General features: G+C 33.0%; 1 protein-coding gene across 1 annotated transcript; it reads right to left on the minus strand.

Annotated features, from left to right (window-relative positions):
• Window positions 1-111: 111 nt before the first annotated feature.
• On the minus strand, window positions 112-25174 carry LOC129971412 (mast cell tryptase-like). The gene is made up of 7 exons (XM_056085165.1): window positions 25019-25174; window positions 23768-23792; window positions 23500-23591; window positions 14409-14515; window positions 8790-9052; window positions 6347-6483; window positions 112-4892 (listed from the first exon to the last, which is right to left on the minus strand). Exons 1-7 carry the CDS (start codon window positions 25115-25117, stop codon window positions 4644-4646), a joined length of 972 nt encoding a protein of 323 aa, XP_055941140.1. The 5' UTR covers window positions 25118-25174; the 3' UTR covers window positions 112-4643.
• Window positions 25175-25523: the final 349 nt, after the last annotated feature.

Here is a 25523-nt window from a genome sequence, read left to right on the forward strand (position 1 = left end):
CGAACCTTTATGGATCAATGTGCCATTTTTTCAAAAGAAATGTTTAATGAAGTATAGACGTGCCGTGAAATAATTTTGACTTGTGATTATTGGGAAAACAATACAACTAAATACTAATAACTCAAAACTCTTTATTTACTGCGAAAAAATACATTTTGCACTGTATACTAGTAAAAGTTTTAGTTATACGTGTAATTCAAATTAAGGGGGCATTAGTGTGACTTATTTGACATCTAATTTGCAACAAAAGAACTTATATTAGGGTTGCAAGATGTTACTTTTGGCAGAACGCAGGCTGAATTGGAGTCATCTGACAAACGGTCTCTAAGAGAGTCTTTATTGTTATTTATCTCTTAAAATAATGACTCACAAACATAGGTAGATGAAAATTAAGGTAGATTAAAATAGCATGAGCCAACTTCTCCAAACAGTTAAGTGTGCCTGGAATCGAATTCCATGTTTCCAAAATTTTGTCACTGGCATTTTTACGTATATTGCTTGTTAATCTTTCTGTTTCAATCCATTCCAACTTATTCCTTGTTTCTATAAGTTTTTGAATCCATATTGAACTGGACTGGAAATCAATCAGTTGCATTTCAAATTCTTCAATTTGCAACTAATAGAATTAGGACACATTCAGTTTATCAAATGAAATCACATCAGGGCACATAATAAACTTGAACGTTTCCGTTATATATATACATATATCATTGTTTTATTTATGTCTTGAAGCTTTAAGTTCCATTCATTGAAATGTTGGCATATTTCTGTAAAAAACATCCATTTTGAGAGCCACATAACACCCAAGAGCTGTGTATATTGTTCGATTTCTCCCACATTTTGCAGAAACAGTCTGATTTCTTCCAAGCAGTCAACAAATGAATGAATAGATTACTTATTCTCTGGTTCAGGAGCTGCAGAACATATTGAGGAATTATTATATCAAATTTGAACTGAAAATACGCGTTAGAATTTCATTTATGAGGTTTTTCGTCAGAAAATTCTATCAAAGAAAACAGCATCTAAGAATGCAAAATAATATTAAAGCGTACGTAAATGCTTATATAAAAATCAATATAACTTTCCAAAAAATAGACTAAGAGGCAAAACTGTGGTTTTATATATAAGAAAAAAAACTGTTCGAACTTAAGAAAAGTAAATGAAAAACAATTTTATAATTTCGCAAAAAATCGACTTTTGAATGTTGTCTCTTACCTTAATACTTTTTGCAAAGTTTTGATACTTATAACAAATACAAAATATTGTGTGTTGCTTAAATAAAGTATTTGTGGGCATTTTTTAAATTTTATTTCAATGGCATGAACAATCTTGCATCGTCGCATCTTTCTTTTCAAGTGTTTTAAAGCGCCGTTTTTAGAGCCTTCTGAAAAGGCTTTTAAAATTTTAAGAGCGAATGCAAAAATGCAGTTATGAATTAATTTTATTCCATTAAAATTACGATTTAAAGTAATTCTTGGGAACAATGACACTTATAATTATATAAATGTAATAATTATTCCTATCATTGTGCCTGCTTTCAAATTTCTATTTATATGAGAAGCAGCAAATGATGAGATGAATAATAGCTTAGAAAAGTTCCACAGTAGTGGAAATGAAAGATTTGTAGAATAAATGAACATTTAGAACGATGTACTGCGATTTGCGCTCCACGTTTATAACAAGCATATATCCTATATACGTTTCTCAATATTACGAATTCTTCCACAAAAGTGTTTGAATAGAGCGCCAAGTTGTCGGCAAAACATGGAAAACAAACTGATTAACATCTACCAGTGAATAAAATATACTACTTGTTTCATGTGCTTCTATTATAAAGCGACATATCAATTTATGAATAGTAAGCAATGATGATAAGAGCAGTTTGCTCCGATAACGAAATGCATGCATACCATGCGAAAAGAATAACATTTAATTCATTTTTTTTTCTCTTCTCCTAGCGGTAAGATATCAATTTCATTGTTATTAAAATGAATATTTTTTTAAACAATAAAAATATATAGTCAGTTTTATTTCTTTCACTCTTGCAGCAAATCGTTCTTTTTGGATGCTTTCGACGTAATGGCAGGATGAGACGCAATTTAAACAATACTAGAGTTTTTTATTGTACATCATTTGACATGCATGAAGTAGCAATCGATTTCAACATATAGATTGTAATTTTATAGATGCTTTTAAGGGGCAACAAAAATAAAGGTACTACCACCGACGTCCAAATAATATCTAGTCTCACACCTTTACATACTACGGCAACGATCCCTTAACAAAAAAATATCGAATGCTGCTCAATGGAATCCTGGTATGGTATCCAAAGTTCGTAATCTAGGTACTTTTTCCATGGGAAATCCATTCACGATATTAAGAAAGGGTTCTGCCTTAGGAAATTTCAAATTTTGCGCAATTTGAAATACGTAGACAACGTTTTTTTTTTTTTTTTTTTTTTTTTTACCACGATGCTACATCTATATCTAGTTTGCCGACATCCCATGAGTTTTTCCAGACAGCCGACATCCCATGAGTTTTTCCAATTTAACCCTATCCCTCAGTGGATTGACTATCTATTGGCATATTCGAATGTACAGAGAGCATTCATTAAAAAGCGTAGTGACTTTGATGAATGAAATTTGGTGCGCGATATTTTTTTATAATACAGTAGAATTGCACCCAATTTTGGTTTCAATCAGAAATAATTAAAAAAGTCTACTTTTAAAAAAAATAAATTATAAGCTGCAAAAACGAGAAGCAGTCCACTTTATCACTAACGAGAACAAGTCCAGCTTCACTTGCAACAATACTGAATAAACGAGGAATGGGTTAACACAAAAAGCGCATTGCATTCAGTCAGTTCTGAAATCCGTTGTCTCTCTTGCAAGAGGAGAAAGACAATGCAGCTGACTCAATGAGCTTACATTACATGCTACATGACCTGCACAGTTACTTTCGCCCGCACTCGTGGCCAGATGAGTGGAATCACGCGAGTCACATCAGGTCAAGCACTTCTTCTTCTCCCTTTCAATAAATGACAATTTTTTTGGATACGAAAAAATGTTGGAATGCATTCAATGATGGAGAGTGAGTGAGCGAGTCCATGAGACATATTCTTTATTTTCCTAATCAAATTCAATTCCTTTTCAGCATACCTCTATTGTAAATTTATTCGGAAAAATTTTTAATCCGGCCAAATCAATTGAGTCATATTCCTTTTTAAAAATCATTTACATTTTCTCATATACGAAGTATAAAGGAAAAATGGTAGTCGTAAAAAAAGGTGAACTTCAGCTTCTGACGAATCTCCATGGTTTAGAGCATCTTGAGTTCGAAAAATACGTTTGTAGAAAAGTCTGTCTGTGACAGAGATAACTCAAAAACGCTTTAGAGCTAGACAGATGAAATTTGGTATCTTTATATCAAATTTATATTCCATCAAATTTTGAGCAAAATCCGTTCCGGGAAAATCTGCCTATCCACCTGCTCGAATATAAGTTAGCAGATTAACTACAAAACGAAGAGAGTAGATATATAAGATTTGGCATACAGATTTAACATCTATAGTATAGTCATATCACTGACTCTCCGACCCACCCGAAGGCACACAGATAAATAAAACTGAATGACCGGACCGCCGCAACAGCAACATTGGCGGGAACTTTTGGCTGAATCCTAAGGGCCATCACCGGCCACGGTACAACTCTTCCCGAAGGAAGTACGTCCCGTCATCGATGGGAGGAGTCAGATCCCCCACCTATTTATGTACCCACCAGGATGGCGAAATCCAACCACCCTACCGAAAGCATCTCATCCTCATTTCGAAGTGCCCCCCAGGGGGTTATACATCTATAGTATAGACACCCATCAAATTTTGAACCAAATCCAACAAGGGTCTAACCGACTGTGCTTTCAAAGACATGTAACGCGATAACAAAAAAAAAAAGAAGAAAAAAAACAATGCCTCATATATATATATATATATTTGGTAGGGACTTTGTGACTACAAATATAGTTTATGTGAAAGTTTTGTTTCAATAGGTTGGGGACTTATCGCTTAAAGCACCAATTCGGTTTTCGGATACTATTAACTGCATGTCAGGATTAATCTCCAAAAATCACACGATAGATTCAGTAAAAATGTTAAATTCGCTCAAAGGTCAATATTTTACACCTTTTTAATAACTATTTTTTTTTAGTAACCAGCATACGCCAGTGCCATTCAAGGCCTTCTCTCGGATAATATCCTTATCAGAGAGTACGCGAGAAAGTTTTGCGAAGACCACTCTCGTTGGTTATGTGTCGGAGATTGTGGTCCATCGAGATCGTACACTCTGTATGCTCTCCTCCCCATCACTAGTGTGTTATATTTGGTCTGCGACGCTTGAATTTTGGCGTTAATAAAGATTTGTTTATTTTCTTTCGCAGCTGAACAGTGAGTACAATCTTCTTTAACGATTACAAAACAGATTTTTTTAAATTTATTTTTTGAGAGACAACTTATACTGTGCATTATCAATCCAGATTTCTCACGAGAAAATCTTCAAACTATACCAATATCATTTACAACTTTCTAATAAAAAATGTTAGTTTATTGTCAATTCGTTTCTCTGCAGAGTCATTCTTTTCACATCATCTGCCTATTCGGAAGTAATACTTGTCTTCATATCTACAGAGTTGTTATTTGACATGGGTACTATCTGCGTATTGTAGATACACGGCTGACATTTAGAATGGAGGGTGTTCTTGTAGATCCACTCAATGGAACTCGAGATTCGAGTGTAGACTCCCGGCACTCGAGGCAATGCACATCGGCGCCCGAAAGAGACGAGTCCGCACAGGACGAATTCGTTATCCAAACGCACGACCAAACCGCTTCCAGAGTCCCCCTGAAAAGAATAAATAGATTTAATACATGGATGCTCAGAAAATGACATTCATTTTGAATTCTACATTTGGAGTTGGAAATATTTCACTTGATTACAGCAGTTCTCTTGTAATTTCTTGACAGGGGTCATTGAGAATGTAAATTCTAGTTTAAGTGAAAGGCACACATACATTTATCATGTCATCTGACATCTGTTGTCTCACACAAGGCTATTTGATCGCGTTCTCTTTCCCTTCCAACGAAATAACCGCTCCCTGACAACAGACGGCCTGAAAAATCTGAATATCTGAACCGACGCAGAACTGTGAATTACTAAAAATGGTTACGGTTTTGAATATCTCATACATTATGCGCTGTCTCGAAGGTCCGTCAACGGGCTTCAAAACCATTATTGTACCTTCACGGAAGCCGAGAATCGATTTCTCATATTTAAGGTTCTCATTCTTGTATTCAAGATTCACTCTTCCTTTGCAAGATAAACGACGCATACGAGCGCGGCAGGCTGGAAGTGTGCCCCAATGCTTTTTGTTTGTATCATCTCATAAATGTCCGGTGTCACGAGCATCGCGTTTCTAACGAAACGCCTCTGAAATTTTTAAAGAGTTTCATCTTTTTGACCACAGCCTCTATTCTCTCTACGATTTTCTCTAGCGGAACACTTTCTATATATATTTCCTCATATTAGAATCAGACGGATAATATAACGGTTTAAATCATAAATTTCTGCTCATGTCTGGCCATGATATTTCAAGCAAGATGCTCCAGGACCGCACTGGAAAAAGGGAAGGCAACCGAATAGAACAGAAATTGCATGATTACTTCATGACCGTTTCACAAAGAGCAAATAATGCAGGGAAAATCAGGATCAAATAATACAGGGAGTCATGCTTGTAGTAACATTTTTGCCTTAATCTAATAGTTTATTATCAGACTGTATATGTGGAGCAGACATTTGAGTGGGCTGCTGACTACTGATTGTTTAAAGTTAGACTTTGTGGCAGTATCAAACAAACTACTTTGGCTCATTTTCTTAATTCTATACTCTTTTACAGGTATGAAGAACTCGAGATTGCGTTTAGGAAAGACAAACGAACATACATATGTATATTCACAAACTTGCATTCCTTTTACATGCAACAGTATCTATGAATTTAAAAATTGTTTTGGCTTAATATAGAAAAATCAACATTTAAAAAATAACAAGCAAAAAAGAATAGAGAATAAAAATAAATGAAACCACGTATATTTCATTGTAATTTCTTGAAAATAGTGAATTTTTGATCATTTTTGCAGCTATTTGTTTGATGGTCAGGTATGAGTAATTTAAATAAGCCTTCGCCAGGAAATTGTATTAAAAGCTACCTTACAAAAGTAACATTGCTAAAGTCAATATTAGAAAAAGGACGCATAGTCAATGATATTGAACATTAAAAGTAAATATTTGGCTGAGGTTACTATGCAAGCATCGTGGCCTTCTTGTCCCCCTGCGCAGATCATGCTCGGCTCGATGTGCGTCTTGAACTGATGCTGGCAAATGTGATTCTCAACAACAGGAAGCTCTGTTGATTGCAGGAACCTCGGATGCCCTCCGTCTAGGGGAGTAAAAAAAAGAAAAAATTGGGATCGTTCTCGAATCTTAAGGATGTAATCAATGAAGTTTTTACTGAATTTTTTGGCGCTGCAATCTTATTGAAAATTATTTAAAGGATTTTCTCAATAAATACTATCTTTTCTTTAAATGACGAGTGGATGATATCTCTACAGCCTCTTAAAACAGTTTTACGAGGGGGGAAAAAAGACTGTGTGAAGCGAAAGCATTTTGAATTCATTGGAAGGTCAGATCTGATGGGTTTTTCTCTTCGAATCACCAGTAATAAAATTATACGTTCATTAATAAGTAATTGATGAAACACTAAAGACACAATAGAATGAAACGGTCCGCAGAGTGATTATAAAATCCCATAGATTTATTATGAGAGGGAAATAGAATAACTTAGTTATGTACAACTAATGCGGCTTGAATGCTACTCGCCAACTCAAAGTCCCGAACAGTAAAAAGTAATTTTCAAGTGCTTATTCTTTCAGAAATTCCGTTCAAACCAGGGAAAGTTTATTCCCTCGTCTTTCTTGTAGACTTTCAGCAAAATGTTTTATGTTTAACTTCTTAATACAGTGTAGAAAATCGAATATGCATCTTATAATGCTTCCTGACGATCTGATAGTTTCAGAGTTTACGTCTTTGATTTCAAATCAATATATCAAAACACTTTTATCTTATTGACTGTTATTGTGTTATTATAGTGTTCCCAAATTCGATTTAATGGTTCAAAATTAGAGAGAAATTCATAATTGAAAAGTAAAGATAATGTCCTAGAATTCACTCATCTAGCCTTTTACTACAATAAGTTAAGACATTCACACACGAAAGGAGAGTCCTTCTTTGATGGTCCGAAATTTGATAGAGATTTAGATTAAAATAAAAATATATGTCGAAATTCAGCTTTCTAGTTTGCGGAGTTTTTGAGCCATCGAGCTTACATGCGAGTTGACAGACGGATAGACAGGCTTTCTATCAACGAATTTCGGTCAAAATTTGATGAAAATCTAAAATGTCGGTTTAAAGACCATGTTTCTATTTCCTAGCATTTCTGAGTTACAATTTTCACAGACAGATTCAAATAATACCAAAAATAACTTTTTTTTTAGAATCTGAAAAGTGTGGATTCGTCAGAATCTCCAAGTCGAATTTTTTGATGATAGCGACGCTTGTTCTTCACTTGTGAGAAAATAGGTCGCTTTCATATTAAACAAAGTTCTGAAAATCGGTATATGAAGCTGAATTAAAAAGTTACATTAATACGAGTGCATGATAATGGAATTGCTCAAAATACAAGTTTGTGAACAGCCTTGAGAACATAGAAAACGATGAAATCTAAATCATTATTTGTTTATCTCAATCAACGAAAACAGATAAATAAAACCATCTAATATAGATTTTATTATTCTCTAATAATTTTATGGTTGCTAAAAGAAAAACAACGAGAGATTTTTAGAGCAACGTGTGGCAAACCGGAAGCATTTCTTATGCCCGATTGTTAAAGCAAAACGCAATAAATAAAGAGAAAAGGGAAAGATGAGAGCTTGGAGATGAGTTAATCACGGAGCCCAGGTTTAAGGGAGCTTCGCGATGAGCACCAGTAGGAATTATTCCGTGCCATTATCCTGACCACCGTGCTTTTAATTTTCTCTGTCCACGAATTTTCAAAAGGTTTTCTCACCTTAAATACGATTAACAAAGAATCTGACGTGCTTTCATTCATAATCATGAATTAGCAGAAAGAAACAAAATCAATCCATGTTATAAAATGAGCTAATATATAAGGCTTTGGAATAATATAGAGTTGTCCAAATTTCAAACCCAAATGGATAATCTGTTACTAGTGTTACAATAAGTATTAAATTAACTAAAATGAAAGTTGTTTCAATTGACGGAACACTTTATATAGTGTCGGGACGCACAAGAGCACATATTGCATCATTCACATGCGATTCAGTTGTCTCACATATTCGCAATTTGAGTTGTCAATCGTTTTGAAAATTTACCTTTGAGGTTTCACAAAAAAAAAAAAAAAAAAAAAAAAAAGTGATCGTTTTGATAAAAGGTTATGTGAACTATGAGCTTAAAATAATGTTTTAAATAAAGTGCTGTCAACCAAGAAAAAGAGAATCAGTGCTTCAGTAAGATTTTTAAATCATAATTTCATAAGAATCTCAGATACATTACAAATAATTTTCATTGGAAAGCTTTCAGATAAAGCGACTGTTTCAATAGATTTCAGAATCTCCACATATTATTGAAAATTTTATAATTCTCCCGGTACGACGAGAAAACTCTCACCATATTGGAGTCGTCCCCATCCGTAGACAGACACAATGGTGCCCGCTTCCAATCGGAGGTCGGGGGGCGGAAGCCACGCGGCCCTCACACCGGAGGCCCACTGGACGGGGCGCTCGAACTCGATGATGGCAATATCAGCACGGAAGCTGTAGGGCCGGTACTCCGGAAAACGAATGATGTCTTTCGCTTTTCGGAGCCTGAGCTTTCGATTGTCCATGAAGTCGTAGTCGCCGATGTCCACGAGAACCACCTCAGGAGGGCGGCTGTTCCAAGAGAAGAAGAACAAATTTAAAGAAGATTCGAGTCCAAAACATTTCATTTAGAGAATATTTTATGCTTACTTCGTCTACTAATTGAATTTCATCAAACGTTGCATTTTGCGCGTAATTATTTTTGCATCCCATAATTTACAAAAAATAAATATATCCAGCCTGAAAACATTATTACATTAAAAAAAGATAATGTTTTGAAATATGTTAAAGCATTAATCTTCATTTTTATATACTAAACTAAAAGTCAATGTGTGTGTACCAGCTCGCCACAGGCGAGACCGTTTCACCTAGAGCTATCAAATTGGACACTTTGGAGGGCAAGAAAAAGCAAACTTAAAGCTTTTTGGAACTTAATTACAAAAATAATTAAAAGTTAAGTGGAATTTTGGCGTTTTTCAGCGAGGATTTTCGAAAATGTTAGAACACAAAAATGATTTTTACAGCATCTTAAAATTCAAACAATTGTCTTTTTAATGATAGTTATTGATTGGATGTATACTTTTTCAAATTTAATCAATTTTTAAAAAATATTTTAAGCATATTTTTCAACAATATTTTCATGAAAAATAAAATTTAACCCGCATGTTGCCAGCGCTAATAAAAATTCAAATAAAAAGATTAAATTAACTCTTACTTGCATATTAAACATAGAAAAGTGTCATTTTCAGCGCGCGTCTCTATGAAATAAAATAAACATAATATTTCATAGAACAATATGTGCAAGTTTATGTGAATGTTTGAAATATTTGTGTTATTAATTCAATAATTCTGCAGTGTTAAAGGCAAATATGGTTTATACAAAGAAGATATAATTGTCCTAACAGCTAATTTCTAAACTGTTAGGCATATGCATTAGGAAAATTGGTAATAAAGGAAAAAATAATGACACTTTAAGTTGCTTGATTCAATCAGCTTACTAACGAATTACGAATTTTAACTTTTTATACAGATCACGGGCTTATGTCAGAGTTGGCTTAATAAATTCTTTCTTAATGCAATGAACTGAATTTTATACAGAATCAGAGTGTGGAGAGTAGTGGAAATCTATTGAGACGTTGCATTCATTCTAAACGTCATTCTGCGGCACACAGAAGATTAAAATGCCGAACGATGGTATTTTTTGCACATTTTTAGAAACATATCTTTGGTTTCAGCAAAAAAAGTGTTTACATTCATTGAAGTTCGTTTATTCACTTTAAATTAAAGTTCCACATTTTAAGCAGAGTGAGAAAAAATAAGAGAAATTAGGAAAATGAAATTGGAGAAAATTCTAAAATTTCCTCTTATTTCCTTTTCCATGTCTCACTTTCTTTATTTCATTATTTATAATACACGCTCTAAAAAGTTGATGATCAGCGCATTTTTCACGCCCCAAGTGAAGTATTAAAATCCCTAGTTATGGCATAACTTCAAAGATACCTAAGATTCCCTTTCCTAAATCGACACGTGTCGAGGAAATTCCTTTCAGATTCTCTCATTCCCTTAGAGTAAAAACTCTAAGGGAACGAGAGAATCTGTCAGAGTAAAAACTCTAAGGGAACAATTTCAAAGACTTCCATTTTGTGTGCGACGTAAACAGAAGCATTTCGTTTGTTCACAACATGTACAAATTATACCCACCTGTGGAAAAATAAAATAGAGTTAAATTCCAAATTTGTTTCTTATTTGCTAAGTATCTGCAAGATTATACTACATATATCTATGTCTACACTAATAATGAAGGTGAATGTGTGTTGCGGCTCAATTAGCTGAATCGTTTAATCTACAGCTACCAAATTTAAAACATTGGGGGTTGGGAATGTAAACCACGGAACATTTTATTTTATTTTAATTAATTAAGCAGAATTTTACCGTTTTCCAGCGATAACTTTCGAAAATATTATCATAAAAACGCAAAGTTTATATAGTTTCTAAATTTTTAAAAAAATCATCTTTTTTAAGCATTAGTTTAATAGTCTTGTAAATTATCGAGGAATTCCGATTTTTTTCTTTCTAAATGTTAACTGTTTTCTTTCGCAAGCGATTTTTTTCCATTATAGAAAGCTAAAGAACGATGTTTTATTTTTAAATATTTGCAGCTTACGAAATGAAGGCTACAATATCGCGAAATTTAGAAGACAGAAGGACTATTAATTTCTAAAAGTGCCATGATGTCCACTATGGGACCGATCTCCATTAGAAAAGTTCATATACACAACAAAGAGATATTTAAAAAAACATGGTTTTAATGTTTCATAATTTGATGGAATCATAGACATGAGATTATATCTATACAATGTAACGAAAATTAAACATAACCTGTATTCTCAGCAACCAGATGGTCAACAAAGGGGAACAGTTTTAATAATAATAATAATAAATAGGATCACTCTATTGCGACCATAACTAAGTTGGTTACGAAAATTCGAATAATTACTATATTATTTAGCGATTACTATTAATAATTACTATATTACAGCGATTTTAGACCACTGCATCGACAGCGGCAAAGAAAATACTCCAATCAGTGCTCAAAGTTTCTTCAAGGCCGATTGGCCTAAGATTTTAAAAATGCTAATTGTTCAAAAATTCTAATATTCAGAACTTCATAATCTGATCATATTTGACAACAGAAAATATAAACTTTTTTTTTTTAATTTAAAAGTTGAAGTATCAAGAATATTTTGCAAAATATGATTCTTTAGGATCAAAATACTATAAAATTTAGACTTCATAATTTTTTGAAATATATTAATGGACCGAAACAAAATATATTGTTATTTACATCATTTAAATATTTTCGAAAATAAAACTAAAAACTGAATTTTATGATAAATCAGAAAAATCTTTAATGAATAATTTTTTGAGATATTACATAAATTGCAAAAATTATTTAGTAGTGCAGATAAGATTTCAAAGCCCTACGATTCTTTTTCCTTTATTGATATTTTAAAAAAAAAACATGCTTGGTTTCAGAAAAAAAAAGTATTAATTGAAGTTTAACCATTTCCACCTTAATTTAAAGTTACATTTTTTCGAGAGCAGACAGAAAATTATAGAAAGTTTGAGGCTAAAAAATATTTTGCTAATGAAGCTATCAACAGACCAAGTTAAATAAAATATTTAATTGAAAATTTTAGAAAGCATTAATCCCGGCGAGCCAGATGATTGCCAAATCCGGCTAGTAGTCAATAAATGAAAACAAATACATTTTACTGAAATAAAAAAATAAACTAAAATAAGTCGTTATCGTTTTGATTACATTTGAAGTATATTGAAAAATGTGATTCATTTGAACAGTTTAGTAATTGAGTAGCTTCATAATGTAAACAGCCCAGGGCTCGTGAAATTTCTAAATTCACGAATGTTCATACAATATAAAACAAACAGGGGGGGGGGGGGTATTAACCTTATGGCTTTCTCGTATGTTCGTACTACCTTGCGAAATCTGTTCATAAAGGGGAGTGTTCCCATGACGAATCGCAGAGGGAAGACCAGAACTGGCAGGGGAGTCATGCGCCAGAATGATGCCCCTAGCTCATACTGACATATATGACGCGCTTTGTACTTCGTCGTATGCATGTGAAAATCGAGCGGGCTTCTTAGACGCCTTTCTATTGATCGGCAAATGTTTACACGTGTGAGCATATACTATATTTCACTCATTTAAATCATTGCGGGTTTTGAATGACCGCCTTCACTGCAAGTCAATAGACTGACCTACAGCCAGTCAACGCGAGCGCAGGTTGAATCCAAAATGTGAAACATGTCTAAACTTCCGATGTTAAAACCACGTGCTAAATTTCGTTCCAACTAGCTTTTCATGGTTTTAATCTTGTTCAAAAGCACAGGGAGAAATGGTCCTCTTGCAAATGTGTTTCAAACCAAATTTGATGGAAATCTGCGTCTACAGACCATAAATCAAATTTAACTTCAAATGAATCGTTGCGTTTCCGAGTTATTGTGTTCAGACAGATATACACGTTTACTAAAATGACTCGGGAGAGGTTTCAAAATCTTCATGGCGCATTTTTGACGATTGTAACATTCCGTCGGCAGAGGCATCCGATACAAAAGAGAGAGAGAGAGAGAGAGAGAGAGAGGATGTTGCAGATATATATATATACTAGCCGCCTTTGGCGACCAGCCGGTTCGCCAATCTTAATGTTCGTTAAAATTTTAATAATTAAATATTTTATGCAATTTCTACTTTAATAGCTTCTTCATCAAATTATTTTAAAACTTCAAATTTTGATTATCATATAATTCATTCATAATATTATAAAGGCCTTCAGTCATAACGTAATATGTATCTCTCTCATTTTCTGTTAGCACCCGTAGAATTTATGCTTTAAATTAAAGTGGAAAGAATTTATCTTCAATTAATATAATAATATTTTTTACTGAAACAAAGCATTTTTTTATAATCTGATTACTGAAAATAGAGTCACTCAGCGTTTAAACTTTATGGGCACTAAAGAATATCTTTTTTTAATTTATGTAATATCTCAAGAGTTGGTCAACAAAATTTTCTTAGATTCATTATGAGCAGATCGATTAATTAACAATGTTTAAATTTAAATGCATCAAACACTAAGTAAATAAAACGAATCGTTTAAAATAAACGGTTGAAAACAGGTTTTAAAAAAACTACTTAAAAAACGATGTACTTAAAATTATAAGCATATACAAAAAATATATAACATAAATACAATTTACTTACAAAAGCATACAACTAACCCCAAAATAATTTAAATCATCCATTGATAACGTTGTCATGGCAACAATCAGAACAGAATGCGCATGCGTGAATTTTCTTCGCCGGTTACGTAACGCAAATACGTGATTTTTTCTACGCCAGTTGGGGTAACGCTATGCGGATTAGAAATTTTTAATTTCCTTTATTCTGTTTTATTTTAATTCAAAAGTACTTCAGAATGAATCTGAAAGATTGATTCATTAACAATGTTTAATTTTAAATGCATCAAACATTAAGAAAATAAACAGAACCGATTGAAATAATCCGCCGAAAAATTTTAACCCTAGCCTCATTACTGTTGGGAGAAAAAAACAACTGAAGCCTTTCTAGTTTGGCGCTGGGGATAATGGAAGATTTTTTTGGCGGAAAAGTTGGCGGTGGGGAAAATGGAAGATTTTTTTGGCGGGAAAGTTAGTTTTTAATTAATAATTAAAATTCTAATTAAAAATTCGAAAAAAGAAACCCCAGGTGCACATTCCCAACCTCCAAGGTATACATGTACCAAATTTGGTAGCTGTATGTCAAACGGTCTGGCCTGTAGAGCGCCAACACACACACACACATTGAGCTTTATTATAAGTATAGATATATAACTAAGATGAAACTCACTCCTTGACGCAGTGCGCAGCCGTGATGACGTGCGAGTCGGTGATGAGAGTCGCTCCGCAGAAAGGAGCCGGTCTTGCCGTCCGCCAGGAGGAGTCGATCAGGCAGCTCTGCACGGGGAATATGACATTAGGACATTTCGGGCACTCCAGTTGCCATTTCAGTCAGCGTATAATAAAGATAAAGTGAATCATGAGAAATTCGTTTTCGTTATGGCCATTAACAATGGTGAAATAGTGAACCGTGCACCAAAATTCCAAAAAACTGCACCCAGTGTTAATAATTAAAAATATATATAATCGGTTTTTGATACTGAAATGAACAGGAGGATAAATTCCATAAGCGCAGGGTACTCCATAGTTAGGGTTCCTCTATTAAGAGCTGTATACAGCCTCAACCATTCATCACAAAAATTTGGAGATTTGGGGATGAATTAATAAATGGAGAGAGAAAAGCATTTAGGCAACAACAAAAAAATTACGAATAAAGCCGTCAGATTATATATTACTTTGGAAACATCAGGCACGTGCACATTTATTCATTATTTGGGCGTGATGCAATAACTGATATTAAATTTGTGAACATTCTAGAAGAACTTTTTTTCTGTGAGCTCACCATTTGCAATGACTTCGACTTGGCGACATGATGCTATGTTATTCAAATTCTTAGACCAAACTTTTGACATCTAAATAGATGCGCTAGCGTTCTGCAGTTCCGGATATTCTGCCGTTTGCAGGACACCGAAAAGGGCAATGAAATAGGTTTCGATTCATCGAATAATGGATTTCATCGGTAATAATTCCTCTGTCAACCACATTTGAAACCAATTTATTTTTCGCTAAAGTTTTTCCCATTTTCCAACCATCACACGAAGTTTCACTTTTACTTTGTGAGTGTCTGATAATTCTCATTGTGAACACTTTAGAGCTCGAAAATTTCAAAAAAGTAGAGTATCGTGCCTGTTTGGAAAAAAAAGCATGGTCGTAGGGAGGGGGGGGGGGGAGATGCTTGCATTTTATGTCCAATTCAAAACCACTCTTTCCCATAGGAGTTACCTGCCCAATGCTTCAGTCAAAAGCGATTCAAGGAAAGGGCGGGAGACCAAGCTTTGCGCTGGCACGTTCGTTAAGTTCCTAAAACTTATTCCTTATTACTTCCTTATTTAATTAAAAAAAATTTTGCAGTTGGAAAAAATACGTAAAATCCTGTTTCTAATGCCTCTAAAAGTGTGCTTTTCAACACTTCAGTCTCCTCTTCAATCTGTAAGTAAATCCGGGTAAATTGTAAAGTGCACTTTATACAGAATTTTTTAAATTTTTTTAGTCAGAATTTTTGTTTGCTGTGATTCTTCGGAGAAGTCCTATTACATTGCCCTACCGAAACGGATAGTGGAAGGTTGTGAACATGTTTTAGCTAATAACTAGAGAAAAAAATATCTCCTAAACTTTAAGGTGAGTTAAATAATAAAAATATTTGTATTGATTTATTTTGCCTATATATTAAGCTCTGAAAAGCGGCTTCCATTTTTCTTTTCTAATTGCAATGCCCAAATCTATAAAATTTTGGAAAGTTTTAGCTTATTAGAATTTGCAAGATGTATCTTGTAGTTCGACTTCCTGCTACAAATAATAGCATGTACTCCGAAAGATCACATCTCTTCCTAAGCCTCTCGGAATGAGACTAACAAGGGCCCACTGAATGTTAATAATAATAATGAATCTCCTTTCCTGACTGTCCACCTGAAAAAGCAGTGGGAAAAGAACATGATGGCATTATTAATGAGAAAGGAAAGCAAGAAAAGGGAATAGGAGAAAAAGAAAGGTTTTTAAAAAATTCAAAAGAGAAAATAAAAAAGACGAAATAGAGGATTTTGAACTAACATACAGGTTCTGACAAGGAAAAAGTGGCTTAACTTGCGGAGATGCGTGCAGTAACTCTGATTGCATATCATTGTACATCCCACTGACATTCCTTTTGAAGCAACGTTAGGCTTATTTTGGGACGTACCTCTTCATTTTGAATAACCAGATAATGCGATAGTGCCTGAGCTGCCCCCCCCCCTTAAACTTCCGCTACACACCATTGGGAATACATTTGTGCCCGACAGATTGGGGGTATGTTTACACAGTGAGTTCGCGGTGCACGCAGGCGCTCCTAAGTGACACACGATTGTGTGTATTTTAATGGTGTTTTTCACTCTCAGCGGTGCCTCGCAGACGCATCCGAAACGTATGCTAGTTTCCCAGTGATAATGCTCTGATTTTAATGCCAATTTAGAGCATGATGCTATTGAAATAAGTGACAGTGTTCACACGTATTTCATTTTTTAGGCGCATTTGCGCAAGACAGTTACGAAACCGCATTTGACGCACGTAAATCGAATATAAGGTAGGTAAAAACTTTCAGCATTTGTATCATATAATTTTTTTTTAAGTGTGTGATGGTTATCCAGAAATTAAGTTCCGTTTTTATTCTTTGCTTTAGGAGCGGTGGCAATCAGGGTTTCACCCATGCTTCTCTGCTCATTAGCAAACGGTCATTCTTAGATTCCCGAGTTTTGCATCGGTGAACGTTCTCTCATATGTTTTCTTAACGCAAGGAACACAAAACCAATTGAAATGCGCAGACAAATTTGGGGACAGAAAGCAACGAGTGATTCGATAGTGAGGAGGTGGATGCGAAATTTCAACAAAGGACGTGAAGATGTTTACGATGAAGAGAAAAGGAGGCGGGAGTCTTTGATGGATGAACGTTTGATTACAGAAATTGAACAGATGATTAGGAAGAATTAAAGATTCCCCATTACGAAACTGATAATGCATTTTCCTCACATTTCCCGTTCACTTCTTCAGTATTGCTGGTGGCATCTCTCTACGACAAGGGCATTTCATTTAAAACTCGTGTCCTGCTAAGATACATACCTTAACCCTTAATCTACTGACGGTACTTATAAGTACCAATCACTTTAAAACTTTTTAGCACAACAACCATTACTTATATCCTGATGGTACATTTTAGAAACAGTCTTTTAACTCTATTTTTTCATGATAGATGGCAGTAGTTGTTCTAGGCTGATGAATTTTGTGAGGAAGAAAGCTATTTTCGAACGGACATTGTTGTTCTTTTGCTGCTATTTTGAACGGATTGCCGCTCTTATCTTTTATTTGCTATAAATATATAATATCAAACCAAATTTAAGTGTTGTATTTTTTTTTTACTCATTCTGTATTGCCTTAGAATATTAATGGTCCAATCATTATAAGATAACAGATTATGTAATGTGATTAACGGTCGAATTATTCGATGGTACTTATAAATACCGCCAGTACACGTAGTGTTGGAGAAAAACTTGTTTTCATTTTGTCCATGTTATTATCTATAGTATTTCTGTTTGTTATAATGTAATTGTGAAAGTGTAGTGTAGCAATATGTTTTTATAGATTTCAATTATAGATTCATTTATTTATTTTTTACTGAAACTGTCAAGAACATTTGAAAAGGTTAGTATTGAATGTGATTAGCTTTTGAATTAGCTTTTGCATTCCAAATAAAAAAATAAACTAGATTTCACTTGCAAAGTCCAAAGGAGACTCAAAGATGGTACCAAAATTGACTTTACCGCACTCATTGTTGTAAAAGACTACAATGGACACATGGGGGGGGATTGATAAAGCCGACATGTTACGTGCTATTTATGATAGGGACAGGAAATCGACAAAATGGTGGCACAGGCTTTTTTTTTGCTATGCTATAAATGGCATATGTAAATTCATATATTGCATCTATGGAAGTGCGTCGCGAGAAAATGTTGTCCCTCGAATATAAGCGCTGCATTACCAAAGGATAACTAACAAAATCAAAACCACAACCAAAACGAAAAGAGAGACGTAAATCTACTGGAGATGAACAAACTTTTTGTGCAAAAAAGTGAAGAAAAGGAAATTTGTCTGTTTCTAATGATGTTCGTTTAGAAAATAGAGGATACCATTGGCCAACATTCGTGTCGAATCGAGGACGTTGTGAATTCTGCGCACTCAAAAATATTCAATCAAAACCGCATTCAAAATGCTCAACTTGTAATATATTTTTGTGCGTAAATGATAAAAAAAAAATTGTTTTTATGATTATCATCAAATGTGAATTTCTACCTTTATTATGTATAAAATAAAATTATGTCAATTTGATAATTTCTTTGTTTTCTTATGAGTGTTTTTTGATTATTTAGCATTTTTAAGAAGTTAAATTTCATTAGAAATATCACCCGTCATTTTTTTCTATTATGAGGAAATTTATACATAGTGTACTGACGGTACTTTTAAGTATCACTTTAATTCATTAGTTCTAACAAATTAAATCTCTCACTGGGGAGATTTTTTTTTCTTGTATATTCTTTAATTATCAATATGGCAGTTAAAAAAATATATTTATGAAGAAATTTTCAGTAGTTCATAATGCAGTAGATAAAGGGTTAACAATGTTGGCAACCGTGGTGAAAAATAGCGTGGGAATTTCAAACAAACAAATTTTTAACAAAAACAACCATTTTGTATGCATATTTTGAATAATATTTTCATTTAGAATTTGTTTATTTTGGTGAGAAATATTGCCTTATTATAGAAAAATAGTTATTTAAATGATTTTAATAATATATGCTGTCTTATTATGTTCCTTTATTTGTGTGTTTATTTCTTATGATTTGTAGCAGATTTTATTTGTTTATCAAAGCTTGTTTTTATTCAAGTTTCACCAAGTTAATGATATTTACTGATGTAAGCTCATTCACTGCTAAAGGTATTTTTGTTATCATACAATTTTCGTACATGCGGCATTTTTGTATAGATTCTTGATCATTTCATGAGATTGCACACGATATTAACGAATTATTTTTAGGTATTAAAAGCATTTTTGCACAAGAAATTCTTCCATTTGTGATATTCATCATAACTGTAACTCTATAATTTCTTTTGTGGACTACTGCAGTTTAACACAGTATTTAATGTTTTAGAATGTCAACAAAATGCACATTTGTTGACATTTTATATGTGTAAAAATATACAAATAAATGAATAAAGACTTAATTAATATATTAAGGCAGAAACAGATAATGATATAAGAATGGCTAAGCAGAGGGGTTCAGCTCAACAAAATTTCAGAAGTAGAAATATAAATGAACTGTAAAAAAATCTGATAGTTGAAATAAAATATGAAAATCAATCGAGAAGAAATGCGTTTTAAAAGGATGATCAGAAATTAAAAATATTGATGAATAGAAAGGTAATGAATTTAAAAAAATTTAAATGATTCAAAAACTGACGAAAGTTCTTACTCGTGGTCAGCTACTTGAAGAAGAAACAGAATTTAGAGCATCCCAAAACAAACATAAAAGTGAGTCAATTTTTTGACCTTTCAGACGAAATCAATTGTTTCAAAGCAGAGTAGTATTCTGTAGTAGATATTCATTGATTATTTTTATCAAATCAAAATACATAAATATTTTATTACTTTTTTTACAGATGTATATTGAATTTAAAATCATAAAAAGTATTAAACGACATTTACTTTAAATTCTTAAAACTGCTTACAATGCACAGCTGAAACAGCAAACATGCATTATTTTATAGAAATTTATAGAATTTGCAGCTGCTTTATTAATATTATTTAAGCAGTACTGTTTTAACTTTTTCAGGCAGTGCACAATGAACTGTTGATAAGGATTTACATTATATGCGCTTGAATTCTTAATGAAGTAACATGTACAGATTTTTCACTTGATTTACATAGCAACTGATAATAATGAAATGCTTTTCATCTTAATACTAATTACTAATAATTTGCATGATGCAATATTTTTAAAGCGTTGAATATAGAAACATTTTCATGAGTAATAATAATTAGACTGGGATACGAGTCAGAATTTAGCACATAATATGTACTGCATTTATTAATTCTGAAATTATTTGAGTTTGAAATAATTTTCCCTTACTGGAATGTTTAAAGAATTATAATCTTAATAAAAGACTTGCATACGAGGACTGAAAAAAATATAAATGAAAAATAATAAACGTGTTGTGCATTCATTACCAAATATCTAGTTCATTTGTAAGTTATAAGTAGACATTTAGCTCATAATAAATATATAACAATGTTTAAAATAGAAAAAAAAAAAGAATTTATTATGTAAATTTGACATTTTCTATATACGAAATTAAAATTAAAAAAACACAATTTTAAAAACTGGTTTTCACATAAAATTGTCTTTTTAATATATGCATTTTAAAGAACAACTAAAGATTTTGAATTGTTGATAAATAAAAATAAATTAGTAGTATTATAATTCCTTATACCACCAAGTCATTTAACTCAGTAATATAATGAATTATGATCTTTAAACGAAGAAGCCTGACAGAAAGCACTGGATCAACTTTCAACAATAAAATTTTATCATTTTATCATCAAATGTATTTTCAAGGTTAATGAATTTTTATGCATAATTGCTTTAGATTTTTTTTTTTTTTTTTTTTTTTCATTTTGCCACTCTAATGGGTTATGAATAAAACCTTTTTGAAAATCTGTCTTGGGGCGGGGCTCTTGCGTACCTTTTCAGGGTCAAATAGCGCAGGCAATTCTGCAGATTCGCGATATTTTTGATACGATGTCCGGCTCTTTACAGACTGAGAATTGGGCAGATCCGAAAGAATATGCAATGCAAACTCAGTGAATTATTTCAGCACAGGCCTTGGAGGCTGTCGCCTTGTGAGTAGAGACCAAGAGAGGCCTTAAAATGCAACATCGCAGTGCTAAGCGGCATCTTTTTTGCACTGTAGACTAATTCACACAGTTTTTTTCCTTTACTCTAAGGGAAAAGGAAGGAAGATATTGAATGAAAAAGAAACGTCAAAATGAAACGTTTGGAGAAAATAAACAAGAATAACAAACGAAAAAAAAAACATATCAATAATTAATTTCGAAAGCACTGATGTTCGAAAAATTTCTAAAATGTAAAAAAAATATGTTAAATAATGAAAAAAAATCGATATATCATAATCACTTGTTCTAAATAAGCTGTAATATGATTAGCAATATCATATAATTCGAATATATATTACAAAGTGATATATGGCGTACCGAGATGATAACCCAGATGCTTCTTTTCTGGAACAAATAGGCAACTTATTTTGATTCAAAGGATGCCTTTCTCTAAAGCATTCTAATTCAAATAATCTTTTGTTCAAATTTCAGAGCATCTTTCTAAAGACTTATTTATTTCAAATTTTTTTGTAGATTAGCGAGTTCCGATTTGCTTTCGTTCACAAATTGACTCACAAATCAACAATTCTCAGCTATTATAAAATAAAGAAGATAAAAGAAAACTTTTTTTACAAGAAATATCAATGTCACATTTTCACGGACAAAAGGGTTGTGACATAGACCGTCCCCCCCCCCTTCGACTTTATGCCGATGAATTGGCATTGTTTTGTAGAGACTCTGCATATTTTGCTTTCCTGCCTGATTACATTTCCATCACAACTTTCTATATTCTCAAGGCACTGGCACTTTTTTTTTTTTGTCGAGTTGTTGAAAGAGCCAACTTTTGGATAATTTAGTAATTTTACACACAAATTTAGTAATTTCCATTTTTGAATGATTTAAAAAGAATCCATTCAATAGATTTCTTTATATTCTAAAAACAATTAAGAAAATTTTCCATAACAAAATAGGATGAATAATGGTTAAAAGACTAAACGGTAATTTTAATTTTGATGCTTGCAATCGATTTATTTTCGTATTAATTCAATATTTTTTTTAAAAAAATTATGTGTTCTTTTTTATTAAATCTATAATAAACAATATATAATTATTTGAATTCTCTCAATAGGAAGTTTCTAAACAAAAGCTTAAACAAATAACATTGAGACATATTATTCTTAGAACTTATTTCATGTACTTATTGGATTATTTCTAATAAAAAATAATTAATAAATTAATTTAGTATAAAAGCTTTCATCAGCATATATATTACGAAAAAAATTACGGAAATTTTATTATCTAGTTATAAAAAAATCATATGGATGATATTTATTATTGAACAGAAAAAGAATTACAATTATCTAAATGGAGAGTTTTTATTAAAATGAACGCATTTGTGGGAATACTAACATTTATTAACGACAAATGATCGGTATTTAAAAGCTTTTTTTAATGCTTTAGTCTCCTTCGTTCTATTCAACTTTTTTATGAATTTTTTTCTTTTATTTTTTGAAATTCAGATTCAGATTCAGAAAAAAAGTTGAGTGAATTAAATTTAATCAATGAAACAATGGACAAAATCTTGATAACTATATTCAAAAGTATTGACAGTCAACACAGAAGCAAAGAGAGTTTCGATTTTCTACATCGGAACCAGCTAGAAGGGACTTGTAATTTGATGATTCCTCCGAGTGCGTGAGAAAGAAATCCAATAAATTGGCTTTCTGCATACGTAGCAGGGGAAAATCGGGTTTGTCGAGAAATTACTTCCGCCTGTGAAAAGAGGCGACTGTAACCAGCCATTCAGTTTGTGGGCACACGGAAAGAACTGAATGATCGTGTTGCCACGACAGCGTTGCTGGAAACTAAGGTTGAATTTTAAGAATCATCACCGTTCACGGCACAACCCCTCCTATTGGAGACACGTCCTATCATCGGTAGGGTAGATGACCCCAGATCATTTTTGTGCACACTAAGGCGACGAAAACCAACTACATTCTGAAGCTTCTCATCCCCATGTCTGAGATGCTCCCGGTGGGAATGCGAAGAACAGTTTACCTGACTTTCCTTGGGAGACTGAAAGGGCTAAAAGGAAAAATGCATTAAACTGTTTGATGATTTAAACGTTACTTGCAAACTGAAATAAATTAGTGATTATATATATAATGAAAAAAGTGGATGGAATTTCAGTAATACATGGCCTATATAGGAGTTGCCTTTGACCCTGCACCATCCTTTGTTATGTTACTGATATTATGAGTAAGCTAACAAAGCTTAATTATATTATCAGTTGAGGTGAGTTTTGTTTTTCGTCCGAATTTTGTTAATGAGTTATAAAATCACTCACAGCATAAGGGTATTGTCCTTTTCCTGCATCATGACCCCCTACAACCCTTGAGTGGATGGAGCTGCTATTGCTGCCACAAGGACAGAGTGGCCCTGTTTAAAAAAAAAAAAAAAAATAACAAGATTATTTAGCTATTATGACTTCTTGTCTTTAAGCAATCACAAATGACACTTAATACTTAAAAGCTGAATACCAATGAAAAATCATTATAAATAATTGCAATTACTTAATCGTAAATAGAATGTTAATGAATCCATTTGACACTTACTTTGATCAGAATTCAGATGGGTAAACTGCAAAACAGAAAAATTCTATCAATACTTTCTTTTATGACAACAAATCTTGTGCAAAAACTGAGTATAGCAAAACAAATAAACCGATGAGAGATAATAAGTATTCCACTTCGAAATGGACCCTTTAGAACGAATAAAGAGCTCAACTTATCGCATAAAATATAAATTCATTCCCTGATCCTTCATTCCATTTAGAGCTACTACTCGATGTTGCGAGGAGAGCGAAAATGGTTCAGGGGTGAAAATGGAGTATTTATTTGTTTCTTTCTCTCTTTGTATTTGTTGACTTACAGAGTAATAATTGCCGAAATACCTCGGTATTTCCAAGATAGGCGCATAGAGGCAATCCTTTCCTCTTTCACTCCCCTTCTTCTTAACACTATTAAAGTGATGGATGAGGTTTGGCACAGTCCATACGACGCCTCTGAAGATTTATGAAAAATCAGAATTTTGTTAAGTTTGAGCCATTTATTTACAGTAAATGAAACTTTATTGAATGTTTCATAAAACTTTCGCCAACATGTCACGACGCTGATGTACAGAAGGTGGGTCATAAGCAGGGAAAATAAATTTTTTGGGGAGTTTCAATGTGAAATGTTTCACAGTTTATATGGTTTTAAATTTGTATTGCGTATTAAGATAAACAACTAAAAGTTATTTCCTGAAGAAAGCAGATATACGAACCGATTTCGAAAAACTAAATTTCAATTCTTAACGGAAAGTTCATTATTTAAATGGGTTCTTTTGATGTCTTCGCTGTGTTGTTTGAAGAGATCTTATCAATCAAAACTGAGATATTGATTACTAACTTAGAAGATGGAAAAAACGCAAAGGATCGCTCGAAATCATGCTCTTTGGCATCTCTCAAGGTTTCTTTTATTAAATTATATTTATAGATTTCCCCCCACTTTTTTTAAAAATGGTTTCTAAATTCGAAAAATTAATTAGCCTAAGCTTTTCTCTCATATTTTTTTCCATACTTATTGTAAGCTGGGTTAACACAATTGTAGAGCGATTTTAAATGATTTTTACATTAATATTTATTAACGAATCATCATGACGGACGAAATATCAAAATTTATAGAATAGATCGAAAGGGAATTATACATATTTTCCAATCTACTGCATACTTAGGCAATATTTTCCTTAAGTTACAATTTTTCTGCAAAATCTGATGAAACGCAGTTGTCCATTTTTTAAGCAAAAACCAGAAGTTACGTACTTACATCCGATCTGACGCCGATTGAATCCAGCAAAATGTGAAACACGAGGAATATAAAATACATATCACTGCTCGCTATGTAAAATGCACGCAAGTACTTCATTTTACCAACGCCAACAGGAACCTATTTTCTCATTATGCACCCACAAGAGGAAAACATGTGGAATACAAAATGCCTCCACATGTGGCACGTCAGTCAATGCTTTTACCTGCACTCATGTGAGCTCGATATTTCAAGTGCAGGTGTCATTATCCGGTTAATCTTATTATCATTGTGAAAAGATTTTTTTCTTCCCTCCTTTTCATAGGAAATTCCTGTTCGAAAATTCTTTTTGACAAAACAGCGGCAGCTACGAGTTTCATTCCGTTTCATCTCTCCTTACTTTCATTTTATGTGTATTAGATAATTGCCGCACCTTCTGCAATGCGCCGCATGTTACGGAAGCGTGTTGTTGTGAACATTCCAAGTAATATAATTCGGAATTTCATCTCGGGATACGAATTTTTCC

The sequence above is a fragment of the Argiope bruennichi genome, chromosome 6 (genome assembly GCF_947563725.1).
Source record: "Argiope bruennichi chromosome 6, qqArgBrue1.1, whole genome shotgun sequence".
In the NCBI taxonomy this organism is placed as follows: Eukaryota; Metazoa; Arthropoda; class Arachnida; order Araneae; family Araneidae; genus Argiope; species Argiope bruennichi.

Excerpts from the sequence above, each read along its gene's own strand:
- LOC129971412 (XM_056085165.1), bottom strand. The coding sequence starts at position 25,117 with ATGAAGTACTTGCGTGCATTTTACATAGCGAGCAGTGATATGTATTTT. Across the intron at positions 23,592-23,767 it reads CCATCTGAATTCTGATCAAA|GGCCACTCTGTCCTTGTGGC; the intron begins GTAAGTGTCAAA and ends TTTTTTAAACAG. Across the intron at positions 9,053-14,408 it reads GCTGCGCACTGCGTCAAGGA|CCGCCCTCCTGAGGTGGTTC; the intron begins GTGAGTTTCATC and ends CTCTTGGAACAG.